Source organism: Spea bombifrons, chromosome 5, assembly GCF_027358695.1.
Source record: "Spea bombifrons isolate aSpeBom1 chromosome 5, aSpeBom1.2.pri, whole genome shotgun sequence".
Taxonomy (NCBI): domain Eukaryota; kingdom Metazoa; phylum Chordata; class Amphibia; order Anura; family Pelobatidae; genus Spea; species Spea bombifrons.
Window position 1 is genome coordinate 30,045,187 of NC_071091.1, and position 12,133 is coordinate 30,057,319.

The 12,133-nt window shown below is 37.2% G+C and overlaps 1 protein-coding gene across 1 annotated transcript in view; it reads left to right on the forward strand.

The window, feature by feature from the left end:
• The first annotated feature begins 969 nt into the window (after window positions 1–969).
• The window catches only part of LOC128497639 (collagen alpha-6(VI) chain-like), a 275,508-nt gene continuing 264,344 nt past the window's right edge, over window positions 970–12,133 (forward strand). The window contains exons 1-10 of the mRNA XM_053467803.1: window positions 970–1,036; window positions 2,038–2,619; window positions 3,053–3,160; window positions 3,522–4,142; window positions 5,050–5,610; window positions 6,485–7,046; window positions 7,754–8,232; window positions 9,326–9,898; window positions 10,686–11,023; window positions 11,107–11,185. Of these exons, the coding sequence (XP_053323778.1) occupies window positions 970–1,036; window positions 2,038–2,619; window positions 3,053–3,160; window positions 3,522–4,142; window positions 5,050–5,610; window positions 6,485–7,046; window positions 7,754–8,232; window positions 9,326–9,898; window positions 10,686–11,023; window positions 11,107–11,185 (3,970 nt within the window). The remainder of the gene's footprint in view (window positions 1,037–2,037; window positions 2,620–3,052; window positions 3,161–3,521; window positions 4,143–5,049; window positions 5,611–6,484; window positions 7,047–7,753; window positions 8,233–9,325; window positions 9,899–10,685; window positions 11,024–11,106; window positions 11,186–12,133) is intronic.

Below are 12,133 nucleotides of genomic sequence, written 5' to 3' on the forward strand. Positions count from 1 at the left end.
TTTAGCCCATCTGAGTAACAATAGAAAGATAGACTGTAACACTTCTAAATATAAATACTATGTAAGTTATGAGTATTGGATTACATTTGCTGCTTGCATCAGTTTTGCGGAGTGGCCCTGAGACTGGATGTACTCTGATAGAATGGTAAATATACACTTTACATTTCGGAGTACAATCAGTCTCAGGAACCTATTTTTTTGTATTATACCCCTAATTCTATAGAGACCATAGGTTTTGGTAAACAGCTCTAAACTAATTTTATTTTGCATGATTTTTCCCCTTTCAAAAAAATTTAAAAAATTAAAATCAGGTCACTCCGTGAACTCCAGAACATTTTAAAGAATTTCCCCAAAATATTGAGATGCAGAAAAATAAAAAAACTATTAGACTAAATTTGCTATTGATGAAAGCAGTTGTTGTTGCTCAACTTCAGTGCCCTCGACTGTAACAAAATGTAAAGTTGCTTTCCCAATAAAATTGTCATAGTGAATGAAAATACCAGCTGTTTAGTGAGTATTAATATGAATTAGTATTTTGTCTGAATACATTAATACAGAAATGCATATTCAAATATTAAATAATATGTCTAATTACATAGGAGCATAAATTTTCACATATCCACAATTTTTGGAAACCTATCTTTCAGCCACAATAAATAGTCATCTCACATGACATAAACATCATTATAAGACTTATGAAGTATAATAGTGCAAAACTAACAAAGACAAATATACTCTAAATAATTAACAGTGGAATAATTAATATATACGGTACATTTTCTGCTATTTGTACAAATGGTGTTGTCATTCATACACACTATGAATTCATGCACAGTATTGTGGACTGCTTGGATAACGCCAGCCTCCTCATCATTAAAAGCATCCCTTAGACCTTTGTGCTTTTTGTTATCGGCCACAACGTTTTTTTAATTATTGTGTTTTTTGTCACCAAAAGGTAACTGCCTAAACATGAAGATGTTCTTTGTTCTGGTTGTTGTGGTTAACTGCCTGCAAATATCCATGACCCAGACAACAGGTAATCTGAATTTTGTAACGAGCGGATTACAATAAAATAATAATTTTTTGGTTTCCTTTTTTCATGTTTCCTTACCTGAGTAAAAAAAACTAATTGCCAGAAATGTTCAGAAGGTGAGTAGAAGGAAAAAGAAGTTAGTGGTGAAGAGCATCTACATAAATTTGGATTGAATTGGAGACGTATAATTATAACTAAGTAATGATGATTTTGTAGATCCTATCATATTAAAAAACATACCATATGTTGGTTCTAGTAATGTAATTACCATAAGTACAATAGATCTTACGTTAGCGTCTGGTAAAAATCTACCTTAGGTTCAACAATGATTCTATGTACCCAATAACCTGGCTGGTACTTTTTAGAAAAAGAGCGTCCCTCTTTAAGCGCTACCTTTCATTGGGCCAACACGAGACCTCTGAGGTCCCAAAAGTTTATGTGACTTTACATTTTTTTCTATATTGGTTTAAAAAAGATATGACTTTTGGCTAAATACTCTGGCAAATTAGGGTTATACATACATTTTTTCTTGTTAAATCCTTATTGACTTACTGAGTTATATGAAATTTCAAAAACAAAGATAAAGGAATCACCAACACTGGTAATTTCTTCTTCTTCTTTGTTTTAAGAATCATCCCATCATCCCACCAAACACATCATTTGAATGACTTCTTGTCTGGGTTTCCATTCTAGTTATGGGGTGAAAATACAGCCATGGGAGATGGGGAGAAATGATTCAATGTCTCTAAATAAACCCACAACGTGCATTTATGATTTCAGAGTGATGTGGATATCATACATGCCATGGATGTAATTATTTCTAGATTTTTCAGTAATGTTTAACTATTATTACCTGTATTTAAAGTTGGAGTGTCGAACCTCACTTCATACGAGTAGAACATTGTGTTTTTTAACACTGCCTAAGAATGTATAGATATATGTAAGAATAATAGATATCTAGTATTTTGAGTGAGTTCCTATTTTGCTTTCTTTCCCTACAGCAGACATCGAGTACGGAGATGTTGTATTTCTGGTTGACAGCTCCAGCAGCATGGGAAATAAAGCCTTCAACCAGGCAAAAGCCTTCCTTGCCAAAACAATTACTCAGTTGCCAGTAGGGTTGGACAAATTTCGTATTGGCTTGGCACAGTACAGTGATGACATGCATGTTGAATTTTTGCTAAACACATATAAGACAAAAAACCCGATTTTGAATTATCTTAAGAAAAAATTTAATTTTAAAGGTGGATCTTCACAGACAGGTAACGCTATCGCAAAGGTACATGAGACATTTTTTAAAGGACTTAATGGCAGAGACAAATCTCAATTTCCACCTGTTCTTGTTGTGATTCTGTCTGGATCTTCACTGGACGACATACGGGTCCCATGCGCTTCTTTACGAGACAGTGGTGTCCGTGTCATTTCACTGGGTCTACCTGGGACTCCTGTAAGCCAGCTGCATACCATTGCTTCAGATCGTAGTTTTGCTTTTCAGATGGAAAGTGTTCGGGAAATGATTGAGTTTTCTGATGAAATGGCAAACAAAATTCATGATGCAGTAAAACCGGCATATTCCATACAAGCAGGTAACAAAGACGTAGTTCTTACTTATATGTGATAAAATACACTTCACTCATCTGCCACTCATTGTTTTATAAAATATGTAATTCTCATTATTACAAAGTTCATGTTTTTTGTGTTGTCATGAGATGCTACAATAGCTAGTATTGAGATATCCTCATGAATTGATTCAGCAGTCTTAAAGAAACACTGGAGAAGCTATAGAAGGCATTACATTAATATACTTATTAGGAAGTGATTTTTTTGGAGGATTATTACAATATTTCCCTGGCATGCTTTGTGTGCAAAGTATACAAACTTATGGCTGTGCTAGACTTGAACTGTAAAATTACTAATCCGTTGAAGTTCTTTGGGTTGACTTTCTTCATAAAAGCTGGTGTTTGTCAAGGTATTATATTTAGCCGATTCTTTATCATGAAATTGTCTCCTTGTGTATAGAGGACACAACACTTCATACAGCATTTCCTGCACTTGGGAGCACAACTGATTTTCCTGACCTTACCAACAAAATGGATACAAATTCTGCAGACGTCAAACAAAAGTACCGTAAGTTAGAGGGGACTGTCAACATTTCATCACAATTAAGGGGTTTTCGTTTGTGTTTATAGGTTCTAATAACGGGCATCATCTATTCCAACTCCATCTTGCACTGATGGACTGATGGATTATTAATGACTTCTTCACAGATCCACCTACTCTAGTGAAGCGACTAGCTGTTCTTGCTGCATCTTGAATCAACTCATTATGCCCACAATGGGAAATTTAAAAAAAGAACTGCAACTGAATATTGTTTTTTTTTCTTCTCTCTTTTCTAAAGAACCAAATCTCTCTCTCTCTCTCTCTCTCTCTCTCGCTCTCTCTCTAGTCTATATATAGATAATTAAATATGTGCTTTTTTCCTTGTTAGATTGCAAACGAGGTGTGGCAGCAGACATAGCCTTCCTGATCGACACATCTCGTCACACACCGGCAGAGAGTGAGAATGTGAAAAAATTCCTAAATGAAATCATATCTGGCTTAGAAATAACCAGCTACTGTGTCCACGTCGGAATGGCAACATACAGCAGCAAAGCAAACATAATAGCATCCTTCGCCGAAGGAACAAATAAAACGTTAGCTTTGCAGTTTGCAAATGACATTTCTCCTATTGATGAAGACACTGTAAATACCGGTGCTGCCATAGATTTCACAAGAGAGTTCCTTTTCGATGAGGAAGGTGCTAGTAGAAATCTCCAGGGAATTGAGCAGATTGCAGTCTTGGTGACTCATAGTTCATCTTCTGACAGTGTTTCTGAGGCCGCTCATCTCCTTCGGAACAATAATGTAAGAGTATTCGCTGTTGGCATAGCAAAATCCAACAAGACCCAACTGAGTCAGATTGTCTCTTATCCTACTGATCGCTACCTTGTCGATGTAAAGACATTCGCTGACTTACCTTCTCAAGCTGAAACGTTACTAAAGAAAATTCAGAATGTAATTGAAGAAGACATAATAACTTCTGCAAGAAAAACTGACCTGCTTAAAGACGGTAATAACGCAATTATATGTTATAAGTTTGATTAAATTTACAGAGTTCAGTACAGACCCTTATGAGATTAATATTAATTATTGATATAAATAATGGTATCATATCCCTCAGTACTGTACAATGGGATATGTTGGTGTTCTATTAAGTTAACCAATTTTTTAATGAATGGTGTCTGGCGTTCTGTGCAGTAATAAACAGAAGACATTTTTGCTGCTGTGTCTGGGAAATTCATTAGCAATATTTTTATAACCCCAGAGAATTCTACAAGTTGTTGGTATATTTCTTCTTGGGTATTTAAATCCCCATTTTTAATCTTATTCTTCCCATTTCATCTTATTCATCCGTCCCCTACATAGTTTGCTTTTTCTCAATCATGCCATAGTTTGTTTACACTTTCTAGTAGGTAAGCAGTGGTTATAGTAGTGATTTCTTCTGGTTATCTTATTGAAGAAATAAGTGCGGCCTAAATACGGGCGAATACGTTATATATGGGTATATATATAATCTAAAATGTATTTTATGTGTATGTGATGGTGCATATACACCTGTGTGTGTAATCGCATCCGCTTCACAGTATGTGTCCCTAAATGCCAGAAATAAAATGTGGTCACCCTAGCGGCAATTTGGCACATTCCCCCATAGATTCTTTCTGGGCTTCCTTTAAAAGTAGGTGCTGGGATATGACATCATCTACCGATTCCCAGAAGTAAGGATAGAGGAGCAGAGGGCATAGTAGGCATCACTTCCCTGGGTATGGGCTGTGAAGGTAAATACATCACTGCATGAGGTCCATGTGAGGACAATATTTTCTGGCTGTTTCTTGCAGTTGATAGATTATGATCAACCTGTAACGAATCTTATGATTGAAACATAAAAGCTATAATTTACAATGCTTATGTTTCCCCAGGATGTTTGGCCACAGAACTAGCTGATTTGTACTTGCTTATTGATGGTTCAGAAAACATTCATCCCGATGACTTCAGAAGCATGAAGATGTTTTTGATGGAGCTGGTAGAAATGTTTAATTTAGGACCTCACAAGGTTCGAGTTGCTGCTGTCCAGTATTCAAATGTAACCCAACTGGAATTTGGCATTTGGACTGAATATAGCAAAACTGACTTAAAATCAGCTCTAATAAACATTAGGCAGCTGAAAGGAGAAGCCTTCACAGGAGCAGCAATAAATTACACCCATGAAATAATAATGGATCCAAAGAATGCTAGAGAGGTGAATGTGTCAAAGTACCTGATTGTTCTTACAGGTGCAGCATCACAAGATAGCGTCAAGGAAGCTGCTCAGATTGTGCACAATGACAATATTAATGTTTATGCAATTGGAGTGAAAGACGCTAGTGAAACTCAACTATTCGAGATTGCACACAACAATAAAATGGTTCACTTTGTACAAGACTACGATTCCTTGAAGGACATCAAGAACCAGATAGCACGTCAAATCTGTTCAAAGGAAGGTAAGATTTTCTGTTATTTCTATGAACTAAATAAAGAAAAAACAGTTGCAGTAAATATATAGCAATTCTTCCACCGCCTTTAGTTTTAACAGGATAAGATTTTGGAAGAAAGAAGAGTTTTTCATGATCACATAACTTTGTTTTCATTGGCTAAATATTTTATGCTGGTAAATAGCTGTAAGCTTTTCTTATATTGTTAGTTCTTTCAATGAGTGAAGAAACAATTCTAGGAATAATGGTATTGTTGCAAATATACATGACTAGAATCCAGCTTTATAAACTAGTCTGAGACAGCACCCTTCCCGTCTCCAGCTGTAGACATTCTGCTTGCATGATACATTTACTGTACAACTTGCAGTGGTTTAAATCAAAAAAGGTCCTTTTGTAGCACTGTTTCTCAGTGTTCAGTACGAACTGTCTCATACCCCAGCAGTTTAGTTGCTGTTGAATGGTGGAAGAGACATCATTTAGAGACATTGAGAAGAAAGCCTTGGTTGCCCTTCATGGTACCGAATCCTAGGGTAGAGTTATCAGAGTACTCCCTCTTCAGAAATTGTGGCTTTAAGAAGGGAAGACGCTAGCCACACAGCATGAGAGTGGGACAATTCCCAGGTATGATGGTGATATTGTCTTCCTAGGTTGCCAATTTGAGTGATAGCTGTAACTACACTACAAGGGAGGAAGAGAAAATCAAAATCAGTACTGGTGGAGAAAGGATAGTGGAAGAAAAATGAAACTGAGTCATTTCAGTAGTAGTTGTTGCTTTACATACTTTATATATACATGAATGCCTTTATTGGTTGTATTTTGCCTCTACTGATGTACTACATAAATCTGCACCATGTAACAAGTCTTTTTTTCCATTTCTGCAAAGCTTGCAGTGAACTTCAGGCTGATGTCATGTTCCTTGTGGACAGTTCTGGGAGTATAGGAGATGCCAACTATATAAAAATGAAGACTTTTATGAAAAACCTGGTAAATAAAACTGAGGTTGGGCCTAACAAAGTACGATTTGGAGTAGTTCAGTATAGCGACAAACCCAATGAAGAGTTTCAGTTAGACAAACACCTGACCACAGCTGAAATTTTGGATGCTATAGACAGCATGTCATACATTGGCGACACCACATATACTGGAGAAGCGTTGAAATATTTGCCTCCATATTATACAGCGGCTAAAGGAGCAAGGTCTAAAGTAAAACAATTCCTCATATTAATTACGGATGGAGTATCACATGATGAAGTAAAAACACCCGCGGATTCCCTTCGAGACAGCGGAGTGATCATCTTTTCTATAGGTGTTTTCAATGCTAATAAGACACAGCTTTATGAAATAAGTGAAAAGGCTGAGCGAGTATTTTACTTAGAGTCATTTGACACTTTGAAGACTATAGAAGAAAAACTATTTTTTGGAATATGCAACCCTCCCGAAGGTTAGTATATTGCATTCTTGAACCAAGATGAGTGAATAGAAAGCTTTAGTAAATTCACTCTGGAAAAAGACAAATTGACATTTTTGGCACATCTTTTCATCTGTATTTCTGATAGCGGGGGAGGGGTTGCTACCGCAGATGCACTGATACATGATACCCCTTCGCTATAAATATACCATATACATTATATATCAAATGAAAGAAGAAAGACAGAATTCAGAGTGATCCAAGATTAATATTATTGTTAAAATGCCCTTTTATTTATTAAGTGCCAATACATTTTACAGCACTGTACAATTTAAATGGGGCAGTTAATACACACATAATAAATATATATTAATAAATACAGACACATCAGGAGCTGAGAACCCTGCCTGTGAAACATTTAATTCCCTCATTCACAGATACGCTTTCATTCCCTCATTCACAGATACTAATCATTCACAGATACTCATTCATTCCCTCAATCACGCATACTCATTCAAACAAACTCCCCCACCCCCTTACCTAAACAGCAGATTTCCCACGCACTTCCGCAAGGCTGCCTTCGCGTTGCTCGCACACAGCGTCTCTTCTCTTGTCCTGCCCAGGGGAAGCAGGAACTGAGCAGAGTCATGTGACGTGACGTAAATTCACATGACTCCGCTGGGTTCCTGGGTGGAGCAAGAAAAGAGACGCTGTGTGCGAGCAACAAAGGCAGCCTTGCAGGAGTGCGCGGGATTCCATCGTAAATAAATCAGACATTGGTCCAAATAATGTTCAGTTTGGAGCCCTTAAATACTCAGATGATCCAACCAAGTTGTTCTTCCTGAACACGTATAGCAGCAAATTGGATATTATCAATGCAATTCAAAGTGATATTTCAAAGGGAGGCAACACGTACACAGCAAAGGCACTAAACTTTTCTGAGATGTTTTTTTCAGAGAAACATGGCAGTCGGAGGCCTAAAGTCCCTCAGTTCCTGATAGTAATCACTGATGGTGAATCCCATGATCGCGCTAGTCTGAAAGAAGTATCAACATCGCTACAAAACTTAGACATAACCATATTTGCAATTGGGATTGATAAGGCAAATACTGAGGAGTTGGAAATAATGGCAGGGACAAAGGGCAAATCATTCCTTGTCGATTCCTTTAGTGGCTTAAATGACATTTTTCAGAATGTATCACAGGCCGTGTGCAATAATACAGGTTAGTCTAATTTATTTATTTTCACATTACCAATGTATATAATGGATATAAACACAAAGATGTCGTCTAAAATGAGACACACGTCTTGACTATATAAATATGTGTACAGTAGAGCAAGTTAATTAGATATAAACAGACAGGTGAATACAGTAAAACATAAAGGGCTATGACTTTGTATCAATAGTTAAAATATATAGACAGTACATAAATAGTGGATCTCAAAAACATAAGCACACACAATCTGAATTGATATGCTTTTGGAGTGTACATACATACACAAACCTTGTCATAGTGTAACTTGTTAGTCTAGCAGGGTACAGCCTAGTGTTAAGGAGACTATGAAAGGACTTACACTGTATACCCTGCCCAGCGCAGCACCAAAAGGTCTGTCAATGGTGAGCAGGGGGCTGCTGATTTTGTTGTGGCTGGGTTTGCTGGATAGAGTTGGGGAATGTCTTGTAGACAGTGTTGTGTGCAGGTATGGGGATCAAAAACAGGGAAAGAACAGAGGGTTGACAGGAATGACAAAGAGGAAGAGAAGACAGGAAGAAAGAGATAGAGAGAAGAAAGATAGAGAGGAAAAAGAAAACGAAGAAAGGGAGGAAGAGAAAAGGAGAGAAGAATATAAGCAAGTATGTATAGCTTGGAGGTATGTAGAGAGGATAGAAACAGGTAAACACTCAAAGGAGGGAAGTTTGTTACAATGAAGGAGAAATGTTAGAACAAGAGGTCCTAAGCTAAAACTAGAGGGTATGAGATTAGATGTAATGTAAGAAGTTTTATTTTACTGAGTGGTTAATAAATTGAACAACCTCACAACAGGCAGAGGCTAAAAAAGTGTAGGAATTTAAGCATGCATGGGATAGGCATAAAGCTTTCCTAAATCTAATCCGAGATCAAGGACTGATTAAGGTCTGAAAAATAGATGAGCCAAATGGTCCTTACCTACTGTCAGATTTTATATTTCTGAGTAAGAAAGTGGTAGCACAAAAGAAGAAGATGGGAACATTAGAAAAACACATGTAAGAAAACCCTACAACGATACATAATGATTCATAGATTTATTTTAATATTGTATTCTATATCTTTTCAGAATGTAAAATTGAAGAAGCAGACTTAGTTTTCCTTATCGATGGCTCCACCAGTATTTCTCCTGGAGATTTTGAGAAAATGAAAAAATTCATGATATCTGTGGTTTATGATTTTGATATTGCCCCTGGTAGAGTTCATGTGGGAGTTGCTCAGTACAGTGACCTTTACAATCTACATTTTAATGTTACATCATTTATGAAAAAGGAATTGGTAAAGAATGAAATTGAAAAAATCAACCAAACACGTGGGAACACCCATATTGGAAAAGCATTGAAGGAAACCGAAACTACACTGTTTGGTCCGTCATCCAACAGCCGCATTAAGGAGGGCGTTCACCAGCTGTTGATTGTGATAACGGATGGAAAGTCACAAGACGACGTTTCACAGCCTGCACAGGCTCTACGCAGCAAAGGGATTGATATATATGCTTTGGGCATAGGGGATGTGGACAACACACAACTTGTTCAAATTGCTGGATCCCCGCAGACTGTATTTTCTGTTGCCAACTTTGCTGAGCTTCAATCTATTAAACGACGAATTGTCCGGAATATATGCACACCAAAAGTTACAGCAAGTAAGTATTATTTATGTTTTTGATGTCTTTCCACTTAAGCTAATAATTAACGTTTACAATTGGAATTATTTTGAAATTACATTTCTTACATTTGTATACAAACAATCTAAAGATTTTACAAGGAGCCTATTGTAATCCTTCAAATCGCAGTGGTCAAGTGTCTTAACCACCATGCTTGGACAAAAAAATTGGTTGGCCACTGGACTAAGAGGTTGGTTCATGAAAGTGTGCGTTGTGTTGAGTTGTTCAGGCTAGCTTGACTAAGTTGGCCCAAACTGATCAACTCATCTATTCACTTGTACCACAGTACAAGTCAACATGAGTGTCATCTAGCAAGAAAATGCTAGGGGGAAAAAACGTGTCGAATAACTCAAACTTTCCTTGACTTTGAGTTCAAAAGGGACTGTGATTCAACAAAATCAACTCTTCTCCTCAAAACTTGACTAATCTCAACAACAACTCAACCTGAATTAATTGAATGGTTTCTGTCTGAGTTGGCTTGGTCAGCTACTCAATTGGTTTCTATTTAAGTAATACCAATTACCTATGGAACTTTTGTGAAGTGCATAGCGTTTTTGGCGAATGCCAGTGTGTATCAGAGTAAGTTGACCAGTCAAAAATAAGGCTTTTGCTATAGTTTCTGTGCCAAATTTTGAATTGCTATATAACTTAGCAGTTTGGATGACATTCAATCAGTGCTGTGCTATTTAGAAGTTTGAATTCTATAATGTAACATTTCAAAAGAGAGGTGATCGTTATGTAACTCTTTTCTCTCTTTCTTTATCAGATTGCTCAGTTGATGTTGTTGTGGGCTTTGACATTTCAACACAGTCCAGAGGTGCCGCATTATTTCATAGTCAAACTCTTCTGGAAAACCGCCTTCACGATATCTTCACACATATTACGTCTTTGCCAAGTGCAAGTTGCACTCACGGAGTAAAACCTCAAATCAGCTTGGCATTCCATGTGCAAAATGCAAAGGAGTATATCTCACCGAATTTTCACATCTACAGCCCCGACATAGTCAAGCACTTAAAGGAAATTGAAATCAGTGCCCCTTCAAATCTTGACTCTAATGCTGTCATGTCCATGTGGAGCACTTTCCAAAATGCAAACAGAGCAAAGGTGCGTATATTTTGCCACCTATAAAATAATAGCAAAACATAAAGTTCCATTTCATGTTTCTAAATATTCAGAATTTCCTCTAGATGCTACTTATCTTCACTGATGGACTGGATGAGGATACTAACCTCCTTCAAAAAACCACGGAGGTGCTCAGAAGCAAAGGTAATGAGCTGTGCTATAGACACCTGTTATAGTGGTCACTTGTTAGCCATGATGTGTAGTACTAAAGTGGGAACTTGGTGGGAACCAGCAACTATTATAGCACTAAAGAATCAGTTTAGTTCCCAAGGCTGTATTGCTGTTTTTTTGTATCATTTAACTTCTAAAGCAATGGTAAGCAGGAAGAATACTTCCTTCACATCTTCTGCATATCAAATGAAGGCAGGCAGGTCTATTTACTAAAGTGCTTGCGAGATGGCAAAAATGTGTTTAAAAAAAACCCAACTCCAACTTCAATAAAGACAGCTTGCATGTACACCTACAAAACAAAATAAACTCCACAATCCACATATACTTGCACAAGGTGTATGTTAGGTGAAAAAAGCAGGCAACAAGCAAATTCATTAACCTGCAAGTTGCAAATGCTAGCTGACTGCGTTGGAACATGCATATCTACAACTCTATACCCCAGTGTTTGGAATATGGTTCCCATAGACTCTAAATATGTCCATAAACTTGAATGAAGTAAAGAATCATGAGGTGTTCAGAAATGTCAATAAATCCGTGCAGTTTTATTTCCACACGACTGGCGACGTTTCAGCCCAATAGGGTTTTTCTCAAGCCATTGGGTTGAAACGTCGCCACTTATGTGGAAATAAAACTTGAATGAGGCACATTAAGGTCACTGGAAGTAGCAATGCATCATCCAAGTGCTAAAGCCACCGGTGCACAAGAGGAAACCTGCACAGCTAATGCTGTTTTTCAGTCAATGCCATTGTATTTTTTCAGGCCATCATTGAGCTTGCATGCCCTCACCTAAATCATGCAGAATTTAAATCTGTATGCCCTTTAGTTCATTAACTCAAACCCAGCCTGAAATAACTGAACACTCTTTTGAAAATACAGAATAACAGAAATCTCCATAATCAGTTATGCTCAGGAAGCAAAGTA